The sequence below is a fragment of the Scleropages formosus genome, chromosome 22 (assembly GCF_900964775.1).
Source record: "Scleropages formosus chromosome 22, fSclFor1.1, whole genome shotgun sequence".
NCBI lineage: Eukaryota > Metazoa > Chordata > Actinopteri > Osteoglossiformes > Osteoglossidae > Scleropages > Scleropages formosus.
In genome coordinates this window covers 2276916-2303554 of record NC_041827.1, presented here as the reverse complement: position 1 = coordinate 2303554, position 26639 = coordinate 2276916, and the positions used below count along the sequence as shown (strand labels likewise).

General features: G+C 41.3%; 2 protein-coding genes across 3 annotated transcripts; both read left to right on the top strand.

Annotated features, from left to right (window-relative positions):
* Nucleotides 1-4927: 4927 nt before the first annotated feature.
* Nucleotides 4928-13607, top strand: LOC108918453 (complement factor H-like). Its single transcript, XM_018725705.1, has 9 exons — nucleotides 4928-5107; nucleotides 6838-7023; nucleotides 7121-7220; nucleotides 9321-9394; nucleotides 9610-9792; nucleotides 10682-10867; nucleotides 10965-11064; nucleotides 11314-11387; nucleotides 13029-13607. The coding sequence occupies exons 1-9, from the start codon at nucleotides 5029-5031 to the stop codon at nucleotides 13229-13231; spliced, it is 1185 nt and encodes a 394-aa protein (XP_018581221.1). The 5' UTR covers nucleotides 4928-5028; the 3' UTR covers nucleotides 13232-13607.
* Nucleotides 13608-15657: 2050 nt separating this feature from the next.
* Nucleotides 15658-24194, top strand: LOC108918546 (complement decay-accelerating factor-like). 2 transcript variants are annotated; one of them, XM_018725924.2, is made up of 15 exons: nucleotides 15661-16476; nucleotides 17553-17735; nucleotides 17829-17928; nucleotides 18234-18310; nucleotides 18477-18662; nucleotides 19828-20016; nucleotides 20108-20207; nucleotides 20511-20584; nucleotides 20697-20882; nucleotides 21914-21979; nucleotides 22103-22126; nucleotides 22774-22800; nucleotides 23224-23284; nucleotides 23720-23800; nucleotides 23971-24194. In XM_018725924.2, exons 1-14 carry the CDS (start codon nucleotides 16341-16343, stop codon nucleotides 23769-23771), a joined length of 1461 nt encoding a protein of 486 aa, XP_018581440.2. In that variant the 5' UTR covers nucleotides 15661-16340; the 3' UTR covers nucleotides 23772-23800; nucleotides 23971-24194. The 2 variants fall into 2 exon arrangements, with proteins under 2 accessions (XP_029103741.1, XP_018581440.2); XM_029247908.1 differs by having other exon boundaries at nucleotides 15658-16476; nucleotides 23720-24164.
* The last annotated feature ends 2445 nt before the right edge of the window (nucleotides 24195-26639 follow it).

Genomic DNA, 26639 nt, shown 5'->3' with positions numbered 1-26639 from the left:
GGGCACTGAAAACACCAGTTGGTTAAGTTTAGCAAGCAGAATTTTCCACCATTCATCCATTATACAGGTGTTCAGTTATACAGGTCCTTCATTGCTCTATGTTTCGCTTCATAATGTGCCACACATTGTCAATCGGAGACAGGTGAGGACTCCACCCAGTCTAGTCTACTACCCACACTCTCTGCTTACACAGCCATGCACTTCTAGTCCGGACAGAATGCGGATTAGTGTTGCCCTGCTGGAAAATGCAGGGACATCCCTGGAAAAGATGGCATCTGGATGGCAGCATATGTTGCTCCAAAATTTGTACATATCTTTCTACATTAATACTGTCCTCACAGAAGTGCAAGTTACCCATGCCATGACAGATGCTGACTTTTGGAGCTGATGCTGATGATTACAGCTTGGATGGTCCTTTTCCTCTTTGTCCTGGAGAACAGGACAGCTGTTTTTTTTCCCAAACCTATTTGAAATGTCTCGTCAGACAACAAAAACGATTCTATTGTGCTACTGTCCGTATCAGATGAGACTGAGCCCAGAGGAATCAGTGGCGCTTCTGGACCGTGTTGATGTTTGGCTTCTGCTTTGCATAGTAAAGCCTTAACTTGCATCTATGGATGTAGCCATGAATAATGTTGGCTGACAACAGTTTACTGTAGTATTCCTGAGCCCATGTCACGATATCATTACAGACACAAATGGTTTCCACCCTTGCCCTTTACACACCAAGATTTGATGGGATTCCTTGAACCTTTTCATTATAGTGTGCACTGTAGAGGGTGAAATGCCTGAAATCTTACCAGTTTGTCTTTGGGGAAAGTTGTTCTCGAAATGCTGGATTATTCGCTGATGTATCTGTTGACAAATTGGTGAGATTTGACCCATCCTTGCACTTGAAGGTCTATACCTGTTTTGGAGGCTCCTTATATACTGTAACACGATTGCTTCACCTGATTCACATCACCGTGTTATTTCAGCTTGTCACATCGTCAAACTACCCTGTCCTGTTTTTTGGAACATGTTGTAGGCATCAATTTCAGAAGAAATGTGTATCTTAAATAATGCAGTTGATTAGATGAAACATGAGAGACCTTGTTTTTATACTGTACAGGTGGTCCCTGACTTATGATGGGGTTACGTTACGATAAATCCATCATAAGTCAAAAATGCATTTAATACATGTAATCTACTGAACATCATTGCTTCTTATCCTTTAAGATGGTCGGCATCGTCGATTGCGAAAGTCCAAATTCACGTGCGCTATCCATTATGGACTTGCCGCCTTCATCAAAATCAAAGTGGCTTTATTGTCATTTCAACCATAAACTGGTACAGCGTAAAGTGAAAGGAAACAATCATGTTCTTCCAGGACCATGGTGCTACATAAAACACAAAGCTACCAAAACAGGATTACATAAAGTGCATGTGTGCAAGACATGTGCAAAACAGCACAAGACAGTACAGTAATTACTAAATAAAACAATAAACCTAGTAAAAACAGAAGACATTACAGAATTAGAATCAGAATCAGAACAAGCTTTATTGCCAAGTATGCTCGCACATACAAGGAATTTGTCTTGGTGACAGGAACAGCACAGACAGAATGACAGTGACAAGACAGGTGAGAAGATAGAGTATGTGAGCAAGGGATAAAAAATATTTAAAAATATAAAGTACCCAATATACAAAAATAGTCACTAGATACAAATGCAAGGGAGTGTGAGTAAGAGATATGTGATAAATAGTTATAAATATAAATAGCATTATGTATTGCACGGTTTACTCTCTAGGGGTGAGATTTAGGTGTTCATGAGGTAGATGGCCTGAGGAAAGAAACTTTTCTTATGCCTGGCTGTCCTGGTGCTCAGTGCTCTGTAGCGCCGGCCAGATGGCAAGGGTTCGAAGAGGAATTGGCCTGGATGTGAGGGGTCTAGAATGATTTTGCTAGGCCTTTTACTGACTCTGGACGAGTGTAGTTCTTGAAGAGCTGGGGGGGATGTGCCGATGATTCTCCCAGCAGTCCGAACTATCTGCTGTAGTCTTCTGATGTCTGACTTCGTAGCTGAGCCGAACCAGACAGTTATAGAGGTGCAGAGGACGGACTCGATGGCTGCGGAGTAGAATTGCATCAGTAGCTCCTGTGGCAGGTTGAACTTCCTCAGCTGGCGAAGGAAGTACAACCTCTGCTGGGCCTTCTTCACAATGGAGTCTATGTGGAACTCCCACTTCAGGTCCTGTGAGATGGTGGTGCCCAGGAACCTGAATGACTCCACTGTTGCCACAGTGCTGTTCATGATGGTGAGTGGGGATAATCCTAAGGTGTTTCTCCTGAAGTCTACGATCATCTCCACTGTTTTGAGCGTGTTCAGCTCCAGGTTGTTATGACTGCACCAGACAGCCAGCTCTTGGACCTTCTGTCTGTAAGCAGACTCGTCGCCATTCCGGATGAGGCCGACGAGTGTGGTGTCATCTGCAAACTTCAGGAGTTTGACAGAGGGGTCTTTTGCGGTGCAGTCGTTGGTGTACAGGGAGAAGAGCAGTGGGGAGAGCACACATCCTTGGGGGGCTCCAGTACTGATTGTGCGAGTTTCGGATGAGAATTTTCCCAGCCTCACTATCTGCTGCCTGTCTGTCAGAAAGTTGGTGATCCACTGACAGATGGAGGTGGGCACGGAGAGTTGGGTTAATTTGGACAGGAGGAGGTGTGGGATGATGGTGTTGAAGGCTGAGCTGAAGTCCACGAACAGGATTCTCGCATAAGTCCCTGGTTTGTCCAGATGTTGTAGAATGTAGTGCAGTCCCATGTTGACTGCATCATCCACAGACCTGTTTGCTCGGTAAGCAAACTGCAGGGGGTCCAGCAAGGGTCCAGTGATGTCAATAATAATAATAATAATAATAATAATAATAATAATAAATATTATAGATGTAAACATACTAATTAGAGTAATTGCCTTCTTCCCACCAGTAGCAGGAGACACACATGATGGATGCACAGAACACAACATGGCTATAACGGGGGAGGTAATCCAAAAAAACACTGGAAACACAGAACACTGTAGAGTATTGGTTGTATACACTAGAGACTGCGTAACAGACTGGCGGCATCACGAGAGAGTATCGTACCACACGTTGCTTGCCCGGGAAAAAAATCAAAATTCAAAATTCAAAGTAGGGTTTCTACCTAATGTCTATCGCTATCGCACCATCCCATCGTAAGTCGAAAAATCGTAAAGCGAACCATTGTAAGTCGAGGAGCATCTGTATTTGTATGAATATTCATTTTTTATTAGCATTTTCCATACAGTCCCAGCTTTTTTACAATTGGGCTTGTAGTATTACTCTACATAAAGAAAATTAAAAGAGGGCAGATGACAAATTTTGCACATATATTATTTTTGATTCAAGATAAAGAGACGAGTCGTCGTCGTATTTTTTGAGACTTTACTGATGACTCCTTCACCAAGACATGGAGTGAAAACTATAACCAAAATACAAAAAAATTACAGAAAATCAATTTACAAAAATACTCTATATCATTATTTTACATAACAAAACATTATATACATGTAGCAAACATTAACATAACCATACAGCTTACATGTACATGTTCGTTTGTAAAAACATTCTTAGAATGTAAATTATTCTATATTTTTATAAAATAATTCTTAATATCCTATCTTTAAACTCTAAATAATAAATTCCAGTCACTTACGACATCGATTTCTCAGTCCTTAGCTGTGGATGCAATCAGATCCTTGCCTTTCCTGGTCTGACAACCGGAAGTGATGTGCTCAGTTTTGAATGAACTTTATTGACAAAGGAAAACGTTCCAAACTCCAAAAATGAACTAATAATGTCTTCTAGACATGACATATTATATTGAATGTGTATGTGTTTTTACACTGCCAGATACCTTTTCACTGAAGTTAGTAATTGAGCTATTAATTTAATAGAATATTTTTGATAAATATATTTAACACATTGCTGATCTCTTGTTTTACATAACCTGTATTGATATCAGTGAAGGAAGTGTGGATTTCTTCAATGTATTTTCTCGGGTCACATGATCACCTCTGCAATTGTAGAGGTTCAATAGAAAAAAAAAACTTTTATATATGTTCATATTTAGTAAAACCAAAAGAGTTTTTCTTTTGCACCGAGGAGTAACAATTACGTAAATAAGGCAAGGTCTTCATTAATTTCCAGAATGTTCCATCTTCCGAGAGCTTTCAGTTTTCTCTTGAAGGGTTTGCGGACTAACAGCAAGAGCTGTTCAAAGTTGATTTCTTCTTTAACTGCTGATAATCTGTAACCAGAATCCAAACACTATTGCAAAATAATTGCACTAAATGAGTCACATTTTGGGGGGTGCAGTGGCGCAGTGGGTTGGACCAGGTCCTGCTCTCTGGTGGGTCTGGGGTTCGAGTCCCACTTGGGGTGCCTTGTGATGGACTGGTGTCCTGTCCTGGGTGTGTCCCCTCCCCCTCCAGCCCTACGCCCTGTGTTGCCGGGTTAGGCTCTGGCTCCCCGCGACAAGTGGCTCAGATGGTGTGTGTGTGTGTGTCTGAGAGAGAGAGAGAGAGAGAGAGAGATTTTAATTCTTTTGAATGCCGTAGAAGAAACACGCTGCTGAGTATACAAAGATAATTACATAACGCACATTATCTGGATCATACAACTTTTATAATGAAGAGGGAAATTTATGAAGTCTTTATAAAGACTGATTACTTGAAACAGTTTCCATTGTCACCCCTTATACAGTGCTACTGGTAGCCTTTCTCCTAAATATTTGTGTGTTAAATTAAGAGGAAAAATAAATCTCTGCTTTTTGACCCCATTTCCATGTCCCACAATCCTACATGTTTACTTTAGTTTGTTTACTTACGATTCCATGACATCGATTACATTGCGTTGGGAAATGTCTCAAAGTTAACACACTCTCTCTTCCTTAGATCTCACAAATGAAGCATTACTGGGAGGAGTGAGAGCAGTTTTTGCTGCCCACAGCACATTGAGTGAAGGAGCATGTGTCACCCGAGAGACTCCGGCTCCAGCTGGCTGCTGAAGTGGCTGCTATTGTCCCTGTTCGTTGCCAGTGGAAAAGGTCAGTATCAGACAGGTTGTGTGTGCCAGTACCGTGGGTGGCACAGCGAGTAGCGTTACTGTCTTATAGCACCTGAGTGGTGCGAGAGGATTGGGTTTGGTCTTTGCTCAATCTGTGTGGGGTTTGCATGTTCTCTGAGTGGATTTCCTCTGGGTGCTCTGGTTTCCTCCCACAGTCCAAAGACATGCTCTTCAGGTAGATTGGTGACTCTAAAGTCAACCATTGTATGTGTGTGAGTGACAGAGAGAAAGTGTGTTTCACTGGTATGTGAATGAGCGACTCATTATTAGTAGTGTATCTTGCAGTGTAAATTACCTTGGTAAATAAGGTGGGGGCTGAAAACACTGAATAGTGTTATTGGATTGCAATGATCATGTCCCCCATTTGGGCTATCGGAATGATGTGAACTTACTCGCTAACTGTAAATTCACTGGCCTTGTCTTCATTGATCTTTTTGTCTTTATTGCTCACTCTTTTTACATTTACATATAGATTTATTCATCTATCTGATCCTTTTCTCCAAAATGACCTACAGTCTTAAGTTACTTGCAGTAATTTACCTGTTTATACAGCTGGGTAATTTTGCCAGAGCAGTTAAGGGTAAGTACCTTGCTTCAGGGCACTACAGCAGTGGGTCAAATTCGAACCACCGACCTTTGGACCCAGTGGCAGCAGCTAATGAACATTATTATATGTACACTATGTATGTTTTGTTTGTGTCTATTGAGTGGACAATATACAATAACTATGAAAGAGTTGAAGGAGTCCAGGCACACAGCCATAAGGTATTATAGGGTAACTGATGAAGGGAAACTGCCTTGTGATGTTGTGTTATGGTAACTAATATTAACTATTGAAGTAATTGTGTCAATTTGGTGCTATTAGGTCTTGTTTATCAAATGGTCATCAATTTTGAGGTTTGTGATCATGTCAAAATGTTTACCTTTGAAAATAAGCGTGGTTGCATCTTCTGTTTATGAGAATTCACCTTATAATGTGTTTAGGAACAAATTGCCTTTGCAAGGCAGAAAGACAACATGTGGAGATAATTTTTAAAAAATTCTGCCATATGCATTCTGCCACATGTCATTTGGTGTGATGTATAAAGGGGATTGGTAGTGTAGTGCTTAGAGCTGCTGCCTTTGGACCCAGATGTTGCAGGTTTGAATCCCACCTCCAGCTGTAGTACTCTTTGGCAAGCTACTTACCCTAAATTGATCCAGTAAAAGTACTAGCTGTATAAATGGGTAAATAAATGTAAGTAGCTCAATGCTGTAATGTTGCTTTGGAGAAAAGTATCAAGTAAATGTAATGGGTTATGAGCTGCATATATAAGAAAAACTTTCAGAATAATTCAGTAATTGTCAAGCATGATTTACTTATCAGTTCAGTTGCTGCCACACCATGTATGAAATAGAAATTATTATTAGAAATGGTGGATGTAACTGTTGTCATCACGCTTTGTATCACTTGTCATGTGCAGCGAGCAGGAACATGATTAATGCTTCTTTTAACTGGTCTCAATTAAAATGTGTTTTTTTTAAAAATAATATTTATTATGTAATCCTTCACAGGAAGCATCACCATTTATGTTCCTTAGGTGTCCTTACAAGTTAGCAGTGTTAGAATTATTTTTTAGGGGGATCACCTGTTCTGGTGTATCCTGTAAATTGCTTATCGCTCATTTTCAGGCAGTTTCTCAAATTTTACTCTTTCCTGCTGTCTTTTAGCACAGTGTCCTAAACCTGAATTCCAGGGCAGCGTTGTGTTGACAACGGAGGACCTTCTGAAGAACGAGTTCCCGGAGGGATCAGTTGCCACCTTTGACTGTGCCATTGGTTATCAGAGAGAGATGGGTTTGGGAACCATCTTCTGCAACAGGGGAACTTGGACTTATTTGTCACTAAAATGCCAAAGTAATTTTCTGCATTTTTCTGCAAGTAAAATTCAAGTAAAGCTTAAATTGTATAAATGTTTGATGTACTAAAGTTTCTTTCAATGGATTTATTGCAGAAAAGCGGTGCATTCCGCCTGGAGAAATTTTGAACGGAAGATTTGATTTGTCGGCAGGAACTGAATACGGGGCTGTTATTAGAGTTATCTGTAATAAGGGGTAAGTTCTGCTCTCTCAGTAAGTATTCCGTTCTGGGAAAGTGGGGGCACTTAGGTAATCAAACACTTTTCTCTGGTATTCACATCCTCATTGTCTTCATTTTGAGTTGAGAAACTCTTAGAGACCCGCTTGAGAACTATGTACCTAATGAAGAAATGTTACAACGGAGTTAACAGTCGTCAGCTGGACTTATAGTCACTGCATAGGTCAAAGAAGTCCCGTTGTTTTGGCTACCCATATGGATACCCTTGGGGTTAGGGTAAGGGTAAGGATTAGAGTTGGGGTTAGGGGTTAGTGGTTGGGGTTAGAGTTTATGGTTAGGGTTTGGGTTACAGTTTGGGTTAGGGTTAGCGGTTTGGGGTTGGGGTTACCGGTTAGAATTAGGGTTAGACACTTGCCACTTCCTGCAAAATCGATGAAGAAAAGTTTTTGTTCTTGTGGCAGAATCTCTGGGAGGCCTCTGTTTATGTAGATTTTTCATTTTGTTGCTTACTCTCACCTAAAATGCAACTGGTTTGGTATGTTTAAAAAGTACATCCACATTATTCATTTAACAGACGCTTTTCTCCAAAGCGGCATACATCTCATAGAAAATACAATGAGTGCACTACATTAACGGAAGGAGAGATTTGGATACAGACACGTGATTTGTCCCATTTGCCCATTTCTCATAAAACATAGTTGCACACAGAATTTTCAATTATTGAACAAATTGTTATTAAAAACTGTTAAACATAAGCACATGTTCATTGAGCATTTACGAATTCAGTGAAGAAGGGAATCCGAAAGAGGAGAGTTTTAAGCTCCTTCTTAACTGAGAGATTCAGCAGTATCATAGTATAATATATCAAGCTATCATACAGAAACAATATCATTATTACTCGTGAACTGGCTTAGAAGTCTTATTTAATCTAGAATGCCCAAGAGGGGTGGGCAGGCACTCGCCCTTGGACCCCCAGAGTTTTTTTTTTCCCTCGATTTTTGGTTGGGATTTTTTTGCTCCTTTCTTCCGTGGCCAGTAGGCATAATTATAGCTTTATAAAAGCATTGATAATGTATTACACTAGTTCTGTAGTCAACTGTCTTCTTTGTTTCTTTGCCCGATGTATTTGTTTCTTTGCCTTATGCCTGTGTTCAAGCGCCCTGTGTCACTGCATGAGAAGAGCGCTCTATAAAAATAAATTGAACTGAAATTATTTTGTATAATAATTGAAAAGTGTGAAAAGGCGAGGAATGAGAAAATTCAATTCAATTTATTTTTATAGAGCGCTCTTCTCACGCACTGACACAGAGCGCTTTAACACAGACATAAGGCAAGAAAAACAGATACAAACAAAGAAGTCGACTAATGGCTACCATAATGAAGAACTTATTATAGAGCTATAAGTATACCTACTGGCCACCGGGGAAAGGAACAAAAACTCCCAAATGAAGGTTGAAGGAGATAAAACCTCTGAGGGTCCACGGGCCAGTGGTTGCCCACCCCTCCTGGGCATTCTAGATTAAGTAATAATTCTAAGCCAGTTAACAAGTAATAACGATATTATTGCTATATGGTATCTTGAATCCCCAGCTCAGCATGGAACATCTCGTTCATCATGGCAGTTGGTCATCATCCTCAGTCAGCATGGGATTTGTCTGTCACCACCGGCCAGCCTCCTCAAGGCTTATGTAGTGAGGCAATGCTCAACAAGAAGAAAGAACAGAGTTAGTAATATGTTACTTAATTTATTATGTATTTATATGATGATAATTCTCCAAAATATACACACCCACCCACTTTCTGAACCGCTTGTCCCATACGGGGTTGCGAGGAACTGGAGCCTAACCCAGCATCTCAGAGCATAAGACTGGAGGGGGAGGGGACACACCCAGGACAGGATGCCAGTCTGTCGCAAGGCACCCCAAGTGGGACTCGAACCCCAGACCCACCGGAGAGCAGGACCCGGTCCAACCCACTGTGCCACCGCACCCCCCTTCTCCAAAATATACTGTTATTTATGTTAAATGAATGATGTCTCTTGGCATTTCATTTTAACCTGATGTGAAATGCAGGCAAAAGTTTGTAAAGATATGCTTGTGTTTCCTTTTTGTGTTCAGCTATGAGACTGAGGGTCGAAGCTATATGACATGTACCGATGATGGCTGGAGTGGAATGAATCCTGTCTGTAGAGGTAATCCTTTTGCATGCATGCATGTTTAAACATTAATACAATTTATTTTCTTTTATAGGTCACATTTACTTATTTTCTACCAGTTCCCCAGTGTATACCTTGTTTTGAAGCCAAAGAAGATTAAAAAAGAAAGTCTTTATTTCCTAATAAGGATTTGAAAACTCAGCAGAGAGCCAGATAATTCTTAAAACTGTTTTTATTTTGTGTTTTATTAGTGATGATGTGTGACCCTCCACCTGAAATTGAAAATGGCCATATCTCAATGGAACTTTCCGAAGAATCCCCGAAGTATGGTGATGTAATAGAGTACACCTGTAATCGGAGTAACACAGTTTGGAAAATACAGATTGTGTGCAATGAGGATGGAGAATATGAACCGTCCGATCCAACTTGTGAAGGTTTGGCTTTTTTCTCACAAGTCGGTCAGTTTGTTTGTCATATTATAATCCGTATGAATGTGTCACTGCAATAAATCTATGATTATATGCTTTATCCATTTATACAGCTGGGTAATTTTTACTGGAACAATTTCGATGAAAATGTAGGGGAAAACAATCTGTTGTGGTGCAACAACGTTTTTTTAAACCTTTGTGGTTTCTCAGTGCTTGTTAATCTGTGTTTTTTGTTCCAATCAGTTTTATTTGTCTCTGCCATCTAATTCCCTGGACACTTGAGTCCAGCTGAGCAGAACAATTAGAAATTATTATCTGAAGTTTATCTAGCTGCCCAATTTTTATATTTATCTGTTGCTTTTCTCCAAAACACGGTCACACACCACCATGTAGTCATTTGCTTCCATGGCCACTGGTAAGAGGTGTGTCTCACCTGTTTGGAGCCCATCACACACAGTGTTCCCTGCTCGTTCTGCGGTAGTGTCTTGTACTCCGCACAAGCCACCCCGTCCCGCTTTTCTTCCAGCTCCAGGTTGTACCTACACACCACATGTGCACAAGGGAGAGACACGTGTTTGGTGCTTTTCCCTGTAACCGGTTATGCCTTCAGGGCTTTATGGCTTTTTAATAAGCAACATTTACATATACATTTATTCATTTGGCTACTTACATTAAGCTACTTACAACTATTTACCATTTTATACAGCTAGGTAATTTTTACTGGGGTAAGCTGTGTAAGTACCTTGCTCGAGGGTTACAACAGCTGGAGGTGGGATCCAAACCTGCAACCTTTGGGTCCAAAGGCAGTGGCTACAGTTAACAGCTGCAAGGGTTGTTTGTTTTTTTTTTTAACAATTTGGTGATTTCGCAACTTTTACTTCTGACTTATTTCTAGTCCAGTGTCCTAAACCTGAAGGCCGGAGTGATGTCATCTTGCTGCATCGAGAACTCTTGCCAGCCCAGGTCCCTGAGGGGTTCACCGCTGTTTTTGAATGCGCTGAAGGATATGAGCGAAAGTGGGGATCAGCAATCATCGTCTGCATTAATGGAACGTGGACAGAGTTAACCCTAACATGCCGAAGTATATTGATCCTTCACAGAAGTAAAACCAAAACTACTAATGTCATAACATGGCTCTGAATTTAAAAGCGTTTCTTGTATTCATGGATTTTTTTCAGAAAAATCATGTGGTTTTCCTGCACATGTGCTGAATGGAGCTTTTGACCTGTCTCAAGGAATGGAGTTTGGTGCAGTCGCCAATGTCGTTTGCAATAAGGGGCAAGTACCGCACCCCAGAACTGGCTGTTTTTTGTTACAGTTCTGTTTCTCTTTCTTTTTTGGGGGTGGGTATTGGAGTCATTCTAGCTCCTGTTGGTATCTCATTTCAAACCATGTGCTCGATATTCCAGGCAGCTATAATTTAAATACTAATAATAATGAATGGTGCACAGATTAAGAAGTAATGCTAAAATCAGAGTGTATATTTTCAATTAAGCTTTATATCTGACATTTTTATTGTCCATTTAGATACAAGATGGTTGGCACAGGTTATTTGACTTGTTCAACTAGTGGTTGGAGTGGAAACATTCCTGCTTGTGAAGGTAAACAATATTTCTGCATGTGTTTATGGACCAGTAAATACACTGCTCAAAAAAGTTAAAGGAACACTTTTTAATCAGAGTATAGCATCAAGTCAATTAAACTCTTGGGATATTGATCTGGTCAGTTAAGTACCAGAGGTGGTTGTTAATCAGTTTCAGCTGCTTCGGTGTTAATGAAATTAACAACAGGTGCACTAGAGGGGCAACAATGAGATGACCCCCAAAACAGGAGTGGTTTTACAGATGGAGGCCACTGACATTTTTTCCCTCCTCATCTTTTCTGACTGTTTTTCACTAGTTTTGCATTTGGCTAGGGTCAGTGTCACTACTGGTAGCATGAGATGATACCTGGACCCTACAAAGGTTGCACAGGCAGTCCAACTCCTCCAGGATGGCACATCAATACGTGCCATTGCCAGAAGGTTTGCTGTGTCTCCCAGCACAGTCTCAAGAGCATGGAGGAGATTCCAGGAGACAGGCAGTTACTCTAGGAGAGCCGGACAGGGCCGTAGAAGGTCCTTAACCCATCAGCAGGACCGGTATCCGCTCCTTTGTGCAAGGAGGAACAGGATGAGCATTGCCAGAGCCCTACAAAATGACCTCCAGCAGGCCACTGGTGTGAATGTCTCTGACCAAACAATCAAAAACAGACTTCATGAGGGTGGCCTGAGGGCCCGTGGAGAACGTTATGCTGCCTGTAACATCGTTCAGCATGACCGGTTTGGTGGTGGGTCAGTGATGGTCTGGGGAGGCATATCCATGGAGGCACACGCAGACCTCTACAGGCTAGACAATGGCACCCTGACTGCCATTAGATATCGGGATGAAATCCTTGGGAAATTGTCAGACCCTACGCTGGTTCAGTGGGTCCTGGGTTCCTCCTGGTGCATGAAAATGCCAGGCCTCATGTGGCGAGAGTATGCAGGCAGTTCCTGGAGGATGAAGGAATTGATACCATTGAATGGCCCCCACGCTCGCCTGACCTAAATCCAACAGAACACCTCTGGGACATTATGTTTCGGTCCATCCGACGCCGCCAGGTTGCACCTCAGACTGTCCAGGAGCTCAGTGATGCCCTGGTCCAGATGTGGGAGGGAATACCCCAGGACACCATCCGTCATCTCATTAGGAGCATGCCCTGACATCGTCAGGCATGCATACAAGCACGTGGGGGCCATGCAAACTACTGAGTACCATTTTGAGTTGCTGCAATGAAATTTCAGCAAAATGGACTAGCCTGCCCCATCATTTTTTCACTTTGATTTTTGGGGTGTCCTTGAATTCAGCCCTCTGTAGGTTGATAATTTTCATTTCCATCTAACGATGTGACATCCTTTCGTTCCTAACACATTACCCAGTCCATATCAGTATAGATATCCAGCATGATTTTTTTTCCCCATTGAGATCTGATGTGTTTTCAAAGTGTTCCTTTAATTTTTTTTGAGCAGTGTACATATATTGTTGTACAGTATATTCTATACAGTTGCACCATTAAAGCATGTAGTGAAATTTAGATGCGCACAGTGAACAAACATTTTTTTTTATAATGGTTGGAACACTGCCAATCGTATTATTTGTCTAATTTCACAATTAATGTTTTGTCATCTGTTTTTTTTTTTTTTTTTTTTTTCCCTTCAATAGTGGTGAAGTGTCCTGAGCCTCCAGATATAAAAAATGGCAGGGTGGCAATGAAGCCTTTCAGTAAGAACTTTCCGGAGTACTCTGACAAGGTCGTGTACTCCTGCGAAAAAGGATACACTCTTGTTGGGAGTCCAGTAATCGAGTGCAAAGAAAACGGTGAATATGTCCCATCACCTCCTCAGTGTAACACACACACACACTGAAATGCTAAATATTGTTCCTCGCTTAATTTACCTAGCAGTATAAATAATAAAGGAAAGATTTTTTTGCTGTGGTAAGCTGTGAGAACTGCAATAATATTTTATAAATCAACAGTATATTACCCTTTTGTTGCATCAAGGGTGTGTAAAATATTTTTCTTTCAAATCTTACCTGTAGGTCAGGTTCACTGTTCAAGTAGGTTATGATTTTCTATATGTCTGGAGAAAAATTGTTGCATTACTTGTCAGCACTATCATTTAGGATATTGCAGCAAAACAGGTATTTGGGGTTGTGAAGACAGACATCAGACATCAGACATGGGACAATTGGAAACAGTCTGTATTTGCTTATTGCAGTTAATAAAAGGAAAGATCCCAAGACCTTGGGTCCTGCTTGTGCACATTGTCAAATAAAATAATAAAAAACAACAGCATGGAAACAACATATGGTGTCAAAGCGAACTTGACATGCACTATATTTCATTGTTGCCAAGAAAACTGCAAAGTTCCTGGTCATCCTGGTCATTCCAGTTGCTGCGTTGAATAGGTGCGTTCTGAGCTCATAATCACAAGTTCTGCTCCAGAACGAAGAAAACTGTGGAAGAGGTTTTGAGAGAAGACTCCTGTCTCCGTAGCTACACAGGAACATCTTCACTGGGCCTGTTTCCAAAGCTTCCATGGCTGCAGGAAATACATTAAAAGTACTAAATAATTAAAGTTAAAGAAGGAAAAAAAAAACATTTGATTGATCTTTTGTTTTTGAAGAACGTCCAGAAATGGAGAAATGTGGTCCTCAAACATTAACGTATAAACCCAAATCCAGAAGCAACTGGATCTATGTTTATTTCTGTGTGTATTACAGAAAATGTCTTTCAATGAATGGATGACATGGTACAATTTATGGAAAACTGGGGGATAACATTCACAACATTCAAACAAGTCTTCAGTAAAAACACATTTTTATTATAAATAACCTTTTATATTAAGTGTGAGTGTGGTGTGCAAGAGAGAAACACGGATTGTGTCAAACTAAAACAATAACATAGTCAGTTTTCACTGCCGTTTAACACTGACAAGTGAGGGTTAGAAAACCAGAGGATGGCCTGTTAAGTGTTCTGTGAAAAATAGTGCAAGAGCTCTGCAATTTTGTATTTTTCATCATCCTGTCTTTATGGATTCACGCTTTTTTGTGTTTTATTTACTTTTTTCTCAGAAGAAATGAAGGGGAGTTCCAAAACAGATCACCTTTAGCTTTTCCACAACTCCTCTTATCCAGCTTGTTTTGTCACTTTCTCTAAAGTGGCTTACAGTGTTAAGGTACTTACAATTATTTACCCATTTGTACAGCAGGGTAATTTTATTGTAGTAATTTAGGTCAAGTACCTTGCCTTGCTCAGGTACTACAGCTGGAGGTGGGATTTGCACCAGCAGCAAAGGTTATGTGTTTTACATACATGAAGTGTAAGGGTGATGATACCGTAGTATGAAAATACGTTCAAGCGATTAATATGACATATTTTCTAGTATGTTGCAAAAGTTAAGACGCACAGTCACAGAAAGCGTATGCCGTCTGTTTAACATGTTGACAGGGAAACGAAACGCAAAGGAAGTTTGTTGTTGACCGTTGCCGCCCTGACGCACTTTTGTCAGATCACTATAGCGTCGGACGCAAGGGAAGTTTCGAAAGTGTTGCCAAGCCTTGTGATGACCTGTCACAGTATGAGCTAGTTAGTTGTATTATAAAAGGAAGCGACGCAAACCGATCGGAGAGACACCGAGTTGTCTGGGCTTCTCCCATCGGCCCATCATGTTGTCGTGAAAAATTTCGGTGTCTGAGTGTTTTGTGGATCTCCTGTCGCTGATGGGTTCCAGAGAAGGAAAGAAAATTTCTTTCACAAAATAGTGGCGCATGTTTAGTGTATCGGGTTCCCGGTACCATGGTCTCTATGCGCTGCATTGCCTGGTCTTCCAACATCACACTTTTTACCTCAGATTACAGTCCTGTTTGAAAGTGAACCCTTTGGTTTGTGTCCCTTAGTTTGACCACGAAATGGGTATTTAATGAGAATCAGTGTTTCTCATGTGACATACGTGTGTAATGACCAATTCCATGTTGCTTTAGGAAATCTTGTGTGTAGTAGAAACACACAGTGCAGCACACTTTCAAATTGTACGTCGCTTCTCCTGTAATAAGTGACGACTGATGTCTGATCACTGTAGCAAATCTTGATTTCAAATGTTCTTATTCATTCCGTTGAGCCAGGAGCAGAATAATGACACGCGGGATCACCCATCGAGGGAAACACTCAATTCGAAGAGGGGGAAAAAAAGTGTTTATGAAGTCTTGACGACAGTGCTGTACTGTTCCAGAGTTTTACGAATGTGTTCATTTTCTACGTCAATGAGAAGACATTTCTGGCAGGGGACAAGTTCAATTTCCACAACTGACGCACAAACTTCACTGTTCAGTCCCGCTTCTGCTCCTAGTGGCGCCGCAGACTAGCTGCAGTCCAAAAATAGCCCTGATATTTGGCTTATGGGTTTGGGGGACCCCTCTGAAAACTATGCGATGAACAGAGCAGGGAAGTTACCCACCCTCGGACCACACTAACATCATTATTCAGGCGTCGCTGTGAGACGCCTGTTTTTTCCGGTCTATGTTAGAGCTGCACAGCGGGGACCGCCCGGCAGCCCCCATATGTACGTGTTCACACTGCTGGTAAACTTTGTCACTAGTTTGTGCCGGAATTATAAGCAGTATGTAACCGCGCTGCTTATTGGTGGATTGAAACAAGGAAGTGGATCTGTGCGCTGCTGGAGCCGTTTCACTTCAGCGGCGGGGCCTCCCTCGCCCTAGCAAGACGCCGCGCGCCGCGACTAGCACGAGGGAAGGGCGAAATCCCACACGTGCCCCTCGAGTGTGCACCATTGTATTTCCATTTCATTTCTGTTGTTATTATCATCGCGATGTCTTTCGCTCCTCCAATCCCTTTACTTCCGTGCCAGTGTACGGAAGTAGAAGGATTGGAGGATCGTTCGCTTTAAGGAAGCAGTGACCAGAAGTCGCGTCACGTCACCGCGGCTCCACAAGACAACGGAACGCAGAGTACGAATGCGTCGGTTACACATGTTGCGCCTTGGAGCTTCGGTCATGCAGAGGAAAGGCAGGGAAAAGCAGCGCAGCCTTGCGGGGGGCGCGTTGAAGGCTTTTTTCTTCTTCCTCTGCGTGGTGGTGTCGTCTGTCAGAGGTAAGTAATTACTACAACAACAACAAACCTCAGTCCTCCTACTTCTTCTTATTCTAAATAATTTTTCCCCCGCGGTTTCTAACGTTCGTTCGTCGTCGGTTCTGACGCGTTTTCTCCAGCGACTTATTAGCTATTTACAGAGTTATACAGCTGGGTGGGTAATTTTGCCAAAAATTCAATTTGGGTAACGGTAAGTGCTCAAGGCAGGTGGTACACACACACAGTGAGTGATAGTTGAGATGAGTTCTGTTTCCATCTGTGTGAGAAAACCGCAAGCAGAAAGGGTTTCCGTTGGTGATCAAAGATGTACTTGTTTGGCTTTTGAAATACGTTGAAGCTCTTGCCACCTGGGGTAGTTCGGACGTTTCAGTGTAGAGATCTGATGCAGAGTTTAATGGACGCTGGAACCCTGATGGTGACGTCAGACTCATCTGCAGAAGGGCTGGCATCCATGCTTTCAGGGTCTGTGACAGATATCTTACTCAGACCCTTTTCTCCAAAGTAACTCGCAGTGTTAAGCAGCTTACAATCATTTACCCATTTCTACAACAGCTGGGGGTGGGATTTGAACCTGTCATCATTGGGTTAAAAGGCAACAGCCCTAACCACTACACCACAAGCTTCCGGCTTGCGTTTGTTTAGCTGATGGTGTTCGCCGAAGCGACTTGCAGAAGTTTACCTATTTATGTAGCTGGTTCATTTTTACCGGAGGAATTCGGCTCAAATACCTTGCTCGGGGGAGCTATGGCAGAAGATTGCTTTCAAACCTGCGACCTGCAGATGAAGACACGAGAGAGGCCTGTTTTAGTTTGGCCGTTTACAAGTTTGAGTCCAGCGCCAGGGAGTGACCGACTTGTACCTCGGGACACCTGGCTTTGCAAAGGGTTTTGGCTGTTTTGAGACTAATACATACACAAGGTTGCAGTTCCAGTTCAGCGGTTTCCTTGCATATGTGTTTTCCGAACATTGTTTGTTGAAATATAGGAACCTTGCGGATGGGGAAAGATCACTGTCAGTCTGCTCTCCGCACATGAACTCATGATTTGTGAAGCTGATGATGATCTTCTGCTTCACAGGACAGTGTTCAAAACCGCAATTCGAGGGAAACGTTGTGTTATCTTCAGACCTTCAGAAGAAAGAGTTCCCTGAGGGATCCATTGCTTCCTTTCAGTGTGCCATGGGCTACACGAGAGAGCAGGGATCAACAAAAGTTACCTGCAGCAATGGAACGTGGAGTGCTTTACAGCTGAAATGCCAAAGTAATTTACTTTTCTTATATGTGACTTTAAACTCCATTGGTAATATTTCTCACAATTAAAATGTTTTTTCATACCTTTATGGATTTATTGCAGAAAAATCATGCGGTTCACCTGGAGAAGTGTTGCATGGTAGACTTGATTTATCTGAAGGAGTTGAATTTGGGGCCATTGTCACAGCTATTTGTAATGACGGGTAAGTACTTTGGTCTTTCTCAAGGTATTATGGTGATCCTGGGATGTACTTTTGTAGGAGTCAGCTATCCAGCTGGCAACACTGCAGCTTCAAATAGTTTATGATCTTAATTGTCATCCTCCACTTCACATCATGGACGTAACAAATCGGATCTACTGGGAAGTGTACTGTGCTGTAATCTGCTTTCTTCAGGCACACTTTTGTAAAACTAAATGTTGAAATGGCACGAAAAGTTTAGAATGTGTAAATTTGTGGAATGTTTTCTCAATTCTGTTAAACTATTTTAATGTCTTTTTTTCATTTAGCTATTTTATTGTGGGCCAAAACTCCATGGAGTGTAGAGAAAATGGAGAATGGAGTGGAAGAATTCCTACATGTGAAGGTAAGTTGTGTGTTGGTATAATATTCAATTAAAAAAAAGACTTATTTTGTAAATATTGTTCTTCTTATTGTTGTTATTATTATGCAATAGTTTTAAAGTTGAAGTGAATACAAAACTGTCCACTGGATGAAAAACCCTACTGATTTTTTTCCTTGTGTTCATGTAGCGCAAAAGTGCAAAGACCCTCCTACAATAAAAAATGGCAGAATTATATCAATTCCAGAAACAGAATTTCCACAGTATGGTGATGTAATAGAGTACACGTGCAACAAAGGCTATCATCTCAGTGGCAATTCGCTGATAGCGTGCGGCATCAATGGGGAGTATGACTCTCAATTTCCTCAATGCGAAGGTATGTAATTCTGGATATTAATCACATGGTATAAATGTTGTTTTTTCTTTAACGCATTGTGATAAACTTTGTACAGAACTAGGACTATGAGTTTAGTTTTTATTTGTTTGTAAATCCCATTACTCGTACCACTAATTCACAAACAATATAAGAGTAATAACCCAGATGCCCCTCGGTTTACCTCCCCCCACTTCACCTTGTGGTTAAATTTTGTGGAAAAAACCTAAGGTAAATTTGTGCTATTTTCTAAAAAAAAAAAAAAAAAAAACAATTTTTTAGTTTTAACAAACATTAAAATTCAGTGTAATTTAAAATCACAGAAAATATAACAGTAATTTCCATAACCTCGTAATCACTCTGAGCAGTTGACTGATTTATCAAGTAAGAGCAGTCTTTCTCAGCTTCTGGCCACTTTCAGTTTCTTTATTTTCTATACAATAAAATGATTAATAATACTGATATCTCTTCATTTATTTACAGGTTGGGTTCTGTAGAATTCTCAGATGAAACCCCATTTTAATTGGATGACCCAAAAATGGGGTTTTATCAATGAATTGGGTTTAATTTATAGAAAAGCTATAGTTTATGAAAATAATTTTACTTTTTATTTTAGACATTAACTTTGAACTGCATTGAATGAGTAATTTGAAATGACTGAAAATGTTGTCTCCGTAAACTCTTATTTAATGATGATTGTCGACCAGTTCATTCCATAATGTGGTGCTGTGAACACTGTGGAAGGGAGTTGATGGAAGGCAGTCACACACTTCTCTTCTTTCTGTTTGTATGTTTTTACTGCTATTTAATAACTACCCATGGAAATGTGATTTTACTCTTAAACAGAAATTTTAGAAAACTGAGAAGTGAAGAAAATACTTGCTTTCATACGGTCTTCATTTTACAATGATTTGTCTCTTACGGTATTTGTTGTGAAACTATGGGATTTTACTTTGCTGTGCACATGTACTAGTTCTGCAGCTTTGTTATATTCTTGTATTTTATTAACATGTCAAATGCCCTGCTTTAAAATAAGCAGATCTGAGGTCATATAATAGTTTACGGTTTCGAAATGTGTTTAGTTAGAATATTGTATTTATACACGGCTTGTTGGACATGAAGGGTAACTAAACAATTTTAGACACTGCCTTTCTTTTGTGTGTTTCAGGACAGCCATGTAGCAAACCTTTTTTCAGAAGCAACGTAGTCTTGACAAAAGCTGACTGGGGAAAGAATTCGTTCCCTCATGGGTCCGTTACCACTTTTGAGTGTGCCCCTGGTTTTGAGAGGAAAAGTGGTTCTGGAAACATCAATTGCACTGCCCAACACTGGAGTGATCTGACATTAGAATGCCAAAGTAATTTGCTGCTTCTTTAAAGTAAAATGATGGAGCCGTTGGCTGAAGATCCCGAGTTTGAAATGAGTTTCTCTCTGTGGGTTTGTTACAGAGAAATCATGTGGTTCACCTGGAGAGGTTCCGAACGGGCGGCTTGATTTGTCTGAAGGAGACAAATTTGGTGCCACCGCTAAAGTGATTTGTAATGAGGGGTAAGTGCTACAGTTGTTCTTTGGCTCTTTACCTTTTTAGCCCTTATATAAATGTTCAGGCCTTCCTTCTTTGTGTTTACATACTTTTGCGAGGGTGGATTATCAAGCTGTCAGTGATGTTTGGTTACAGAAAAGTGTCCAATACCGAAATTAGTCAGCAGTTGTTCACCTGTTATGTTGTGAGTTTTGGAAATGTTTAAAAGAGGTTGACTGCAAAGTAGTATAAGGTTAATGTGCTAGAGTGTGTTTGTGTTTTTTTGTAGATGAGGTTAAAACAATTTTATATTTTCCTTTTTCTTTAAGTTATAAGATTGTGGGCCTAAGCAGTATGAAGTGTACATCTGATGGATGGAGTGGAGGACGTCCTATCTGTGAAAGTAAATTGTTTACATGATCACGGAATAGATCTTTCTGCATTGCTGTTTTTGAAAATGAAACAATAATCTGACATGCCTTTTCTTTTTTTTTTTTTTTTTTTTTTGGGACTAGGGGTGAAATGTGGTCATCCCACTGAAATTAAAAATGGCAGCATTAAACAGAAACCAGCAACAGATTTTCCCCACTATGGAGATATCATTGTCTATGTATGTGACACAAACTACATCCTCACTGGACGGTCAGAGATTGTGTGTGGAGGAGATGGACAATATAGTCATCCCCCTCCTGAATGCAGAAGTAAGCCATTTTAATCAGTTGTGTGTTTTATTTTGGTGAACAAGTTATCCCTTGAAATTTCCATCCAACGTGAGGTCTTTAAGATGGTGTGTATGTGCTGTACTACATTTGATGTTTGAAATTGTATGTGTGTATGGTGTGTATGTATTTCTGAAAAGCAACTGCGTATCAGCAATGAAAGTGCACATTTAGGTCATGTGCAGTTGTTTCCTGGAATGCAGATTGCCCCTTTCGGATATGTGCCCATTTACTGTGAGGTCACTTTCGTTCAGTGCCATCTATTCAGGTACATACAGTAATTAAATGGCTTAAAACAAAAGTCAGTGGAATGCAATGTATTTCATAGTCAACCAATTTTGTATCAAAGTCTGTATTTGCAGGGTGTTATTGGGCACATTTTTTGTACAATACAGAGATAAGTGACTGAGAAACAGGATTTTACACTGAAGTCGTATAGCTATTTAAGATGCAGTAGAAGGGCAGCACAGTGGTGTAGCCTGAGTAGGTTTAATTCTGGCTCAGTGTTTGTGGTGTTTGCATGTTGTCCTTGTGACTGCGTGGGGGGGGGCCCGTGCGCTCTGGATTCCTCCCACAGTCCAAGGACACGCAGGTCAGGAGAACGGGCTGTTCTAAGTTGGGGATGTGTCACAATGATGGCTTGGTGTCCTGTCTAGGGTGTACCTACCCAGCCTTGTACTTTCTGAGATAAGCTCCCTTCACATGGCTGTGACCCTGACCACACCAACTAGTTACTGAAATTGAGAGAATATGCACTAGAGAATCATATTTTACAATAAGTTGTTTAGCTGCTTACAAGTATAAAACATTTGTACAGCTATCACATGTCCTCCTTCAGCGACCTGCTGCCCCTAAAGGTGGGTCATACAGAGTTGCTGGGGATTGAACCCAGGGCCTCATATATGCAAGGCCTGTACTGTACTGCTGAGACACACATTCCTACAGCTCTCTTGTCTGTTGTTAACTTGTTAAACTTTGGGTTTTAACTTGTTGTTTTCCTGTGGGCTTTTCAGTGACCACCACCACCACCACCACCACCACCACCACAAATGCTACGACAACTATTTCTACACCCAAAGGTAATTTTAGATTAAAGCAAAGGCACAGAAATGGAAGGAACCCTAATCAGACTAAACTGTTGAACGATAAAGGATGTGACAGAGAAATAATGTTGTAATCTGTCCCTTTTTCCCCAACTGAAGATGAGCATGGATATATGACGCGTGGTAAGTCAAAGCCACTTAATACTCACTTTCTCATTCACTGTCAATAACCACTTGTCCAGGCCACTGTCATGGTGGTCCAGAGCCTAACTTGGACGCAGCTAGTGTTTGGCTAACTATGGTACGCCCCGGATGGGACTACAGTCTATTGAAGGGGAGCCACAGACACACACATTCATATGGTGTGGACAGTTTAGTTTAGTGTCACCAGTTCCCTCTCGAGGAAACGCGTGTGGAACAAACTGAAATTGCCCGAGTTTGGATGTTTATTATTAGTGTATTAATTGCTTGGATACATGAGTCCAGTGTTTATTGGTTTACGTGTGTTGGGAAATTTGTAAAAGTGAAATTTAGTGAGTGAAGCATTAGGCCAAAGCCTCACCTACCATCATCTGTCAGTCATAGAACAGGAATGAAAGGATATAAACATCCATGGTTCCACAACCACTCCATCTCCACTGGTGTCCCACAAGGGGGGTCTACCAACAGTGGACTGACCCTAGGCACACGGAGTCTGTTCACTGAGACACACAGTCACACTCTAACACTTGAACTACTGAAGAGGGACACGGGTTATATTGTACATATTTTATAGGTTCTTTTCTCCTTAATTTCAATGTCTAATCTGCCTTTCCTCCTTTCAATCACAGAGGCCCTGCTTGCTACAGTATTAACAAGTAAGCTGTTTTTACCAATATCCCATGTAAGCACAAACAATTTGAAGTAAAAGGAATACACAAAGGTTTTACCTAAGTTGTGCATTATAGCCATGAATGGCTTTGTTACAAACCATATTTAAATAAGCCTTTCATATCACTCTAACATCTGCATGTTGTTTTCCATGAATAAACTGTAGATGTTGGATACAAAACAGGTTCAGAACTGCAGGCGTAGAATCAGGAATGTACTTTATTCATTAATGAAATGAGTCCTTCAGATTTCTGTGAAGTGGCGCTAATGTAACACTTATGTATTTTCCTGAAACTGCACAGGGCATGATTGTAATGGAGTAAAAATCCCTTTGAGGAATTTTATCATTCTTAAGGAGAGTTTGACTTGGAAATGTGTTGAAGTGGTTGAATAACCTTTGTTTTCTCCAGTTCTTCTGCTGCTTCTTATTTTTGGGGCTGCTGCTGTACTATGGATGAAAAAGAAAAGGGGGTGAGTTCACCTTTACGTTTTCTCGTTCACTCAACTGATCATGTTTGGCTTTGTCCCGTGTCCTGTAGCAAAACCAGGCCTGTACTGTGCTCCAGTACAAAAGAGGCTGTTGTAAACAGCTAGCAGAGACAGCAGCCCTGCTCGGTGGGGCAGAACTAAATATGCAGGTTTGAATGTTAAAATGAAAGTGGTGTGGTTGATGCTGGGGGCGGGGTCTCTAATGTGTGGTCACAGGTCACTCAGAAGTTGAAGGTTCCTCTCTAAGCTTTAGTGTTTTTACTGCACAGGAGTTCAGCTCCATGCATTTTAGCATTTCACTCGGGGAGCACGAGATAACGCCAACTAGTTCAGAAATATAGGTTGTGTAACCATCTAGCAGAAGGTGTTGACAGTGACAGTGCTGACTGTAGTTCCCCATTTGAACACGCTGTACAGTGACTACTGCACCAGGGAAGAAGACCAGAAGCGAACCGAGGGGTTGTTATAGCTGTTTAGAAACTCACATTCCAGCCCAAGGTATCTGCAGTCTGACATTTATCCGCATCTGTCTCCTGTGATTTCTTCCCAGAACACTTTAGCATTTCGTTTGGCTTTCCAGTTCTTTCCTTCTATTGTATTTTGCTTTCAAAAGTATCATTTTGAAAAGTTTTATTTAATTTCTGTATTAAAACAAATGTTTGTTCCAGGTCAAAGGGCTGCAGTGTGACTGATCCCACCAGTTAGTGCCTCGTGATCTACTGAGAGGGGAAAGTGGCTTCCACAGTTTTTCATTATAATGTGTATTTTGGTGTTCTTTATTGTTACATATTGAGTTTGTGTATTAAATACATTGTAGGAAATGGAAAATGGGGGTGGGGGTGTAGGGGGTTGGACTGGGTCCTGCTCTCCGGTGGGCCTGGGGTTCGAGTCCTGCTTGGAGTGCCTTGCAACAGGCTGGCATCCCGTCCTGGGTGTGTCCCCCTCCTCCTCCAGCCTTTTGCCCTGTGTTGCCGGGTTAGGCTCCGGCTCCCCGCGACCCCGACAGGCGGCTCAAGAGTGAGTGAGTGAGTGAGTGAGTGAGTGAGTGAGTGAGTGAGTGAGTGAGTGAGTGAGTGAAATGGAAAATGCTTTACTGTAAAAATTATTTTCACTCTTTGAGCATTTTGTAGTTTGAATTGCTGGACAACAGACTTCTATAAAGTGCTGAATCTGAACTTAAAGAAGACAGTATTTAAAATATTGCTTTATACAATTTTAAGATTTGCATTGAAGTTGGATGCAAAGGTTGGTTTTAATATAAAACACATTGATCTCTTTAATTTTTGGTCAGAAACACTTTTCTCAATTTCTGTAATTGTTTTAGTTTTTTCATTTATCTCTCATTTCTATAAATGAAGATACATGCGATTGAACAACTGCCCCATTGGACACGGGGGCCTCTGTATAATTCCGCTGTCCGTCAGCCAGTTTTGTTCGTTCATGTGGACTCCATTAAAATGAATGTTCCAGAAATGCACTAAAAGCTTTTGAATGAAAAATAAGTGCCTTTGTTTGCCTGTATCTGAGTAAATATTGCTATATGTTAGTAACACGTCTGTCCAAGTATGGTGGAGAATTTCTCTGCATGACTCTGTTACTCCTATGTCATAGACAGGCTATCACCTGGCCCCGACCACCACAATGATTGCACGTTCCAGGAAGGGTGTCTTTGTGCTTACATCTTCCACACCTGTGTTCCGTATATAGTTGGACATGTGGTGAGATCTCTCTGCAGCGTTCGACGTGTTCTGTGTGTTTGTCCTCTATGGTTGAGTGTTTGTTACTCAAAGCTTGTTTCTAGGTGCACTGCTGTTCCTTTACTGAAATGTTTTCAAGCCATAGTTCTGTGCAGATTTAAATAAGAATAAAGGTTCATGACTAACTTTGGAAAGAATGTCGTTATTTTGTGTCAACTGCTTGTCCTGAGCAGGGTCGCGGTGATCCGGAGCCTATCCCAGAAGCATTTGGTGCAAGCTTGAGGGTGGTACACCCTGGATGGGACGCCACTCACATATTCACACACTAAGGGCAATTTAGTGACACCAATCATGTCTTTGGACTGTGGGAGGAAACCCATTCAGGCACATGGGAAACATGTAAAATCCAGAAAGATTGAGTGGGGATTGAACCCATGGTTCCTTGCACCAACCAGGTTCTGCATTGTGGCTGTGTCAGTTTGCATGTTCTCCCTATGTCTGGGGGGGTTTCCTTGGGGTGCTCTGGTTTCCTCCCACAGTGCAAATATGTGAAGTGTTGCTCTGGTGTGTTGGTGGGATGCCAGTTCATCAGAGGGCAATATTAAGTTCAAATTCCAGGCTTTTGCAGTTGACCTTGGGTCAAGGTCAAGGAGGGGGTCCAAAGCCTCCCCTAGAGGCACAAGGTTCAAGGCTGGTCAAGGCCACTTCATCCAAGTCTCTGGAAAGTTCTCCAGTAAAATCTCCAGCAACATAAGTGATTAATGATTGAAAATAAGCAACATGCAGTTACTGGCAGCATCATGTTTTATCTGGTTTGGGGGGGGATCAGGAATGCTGTTCCTCCCACGGGAGGAGGCCAGAACTTGAACGTAACCTGGGGCGCCACCTACGCCCCCACGCTGGGTGCTCATGGGAGTGTCTGCACCAGAAATTATGCCTGCTGCCAAAGCCCTGCACACCCAGTCTGATTATTTGTGTAAAAATGCACCACCGCGCCCCCCCCCCCACACAATGAGACTAGTGATCATTAATTTTATGTATTCAGATGATATATTTTGGAGGATGCCATAGAACCTCATGGGAATGGGACAAGCGGTTCTGAAAATGTGTGTGTGTGTGTTTTAAACACCGAAACAAGTCGCACACTATAAAAACACATACAAGATGAGAAAATGTTATGCAAGAATAACACATTTCAAACCATTTATTCATTTATTTAAACTGTGTGTCTTCGGTAACTCGGTAAGAAATGGCTCATAAGTGCAAAGGAACATTAGGTGAAAGGTGTCTTTTTTTTGTCCAGAAGGTGATATTGAAGGTGCTGTTATGCAAACTAAATTAATGGAATGAATGAAAAGGTGAACAGCTACTGTACAATACTGTCAGTGCCACTGGTGTGCATTTTTCCCATTAGTTTACCATGTACGTGTCTTACTCAATCAGGTAAATTACTGTCAATGTTCTGGAGTGAAGCTGTGTGTCTAGGAAAGCAACATGAAGCAAGATTTCAAAGATTTTTACTTCCGTTCTTCAGCAATGTCTATTGTACTGTGGAAACTTACAGTTTTACTGTGTTCTGTACTCCACCCTACCAGCTTCCTTCCTACACATGATTTCATGTGGCTGTGGCTGAAGAATGT

What these genes read in the sequence shown, in the direction of transcription:
- LOC108918453 (XM_018725705.1), top strand. Translation starts at nt 5,029, where the DNA reads ATGTGTCACCCGAGAGACTCCGGCTCCAGCTGGCTGCTGAAGTGGCTG. An exon ending in GTTCGTTGCCAGTGGAAAAG is followed by an intron (nt 5,108 to 6,837) that starts GTCAGTATCAGA and finishes GCTGTCTTTTAG; the next exon opens with CACAGTGTCCTAAACCTGAA. An exon ending in TTTGTCACTAAAATGCCAAA is followed by an intron (nt 7,024 to 7,120) that starts GTAATTTTCTGC and finishes GATTTATTGCAG; the next exon opens with AAAAGCGGTGCATTCCGCCT.
- LOC108918546 (XM_018725924.2), top strand. Translation starts at nt 16,341, where the DNA reads ATGCGTCGGTTACACATGTTGCGCCTTGGAGCTTCGGTCATGCAGAGG. An exon ending in TTTACAGCTGAAATGCCAAA is followed by an intron (nt 17,736 to 17,828) that starts GTAATTTACTTT and finishes GATTTATTGCAG; the next exon opens with AAAAATCATGCGGTTCACCT. An exon ending in AAAGTGATTTGTAATGAGGG is followed by an intron (nt 20,208 to 20,510) that starts GTAAGTGCTACA and finishes TTTTTCTTTAAG; the next exon opens with TTATAAGATTGTGGGCCTAA.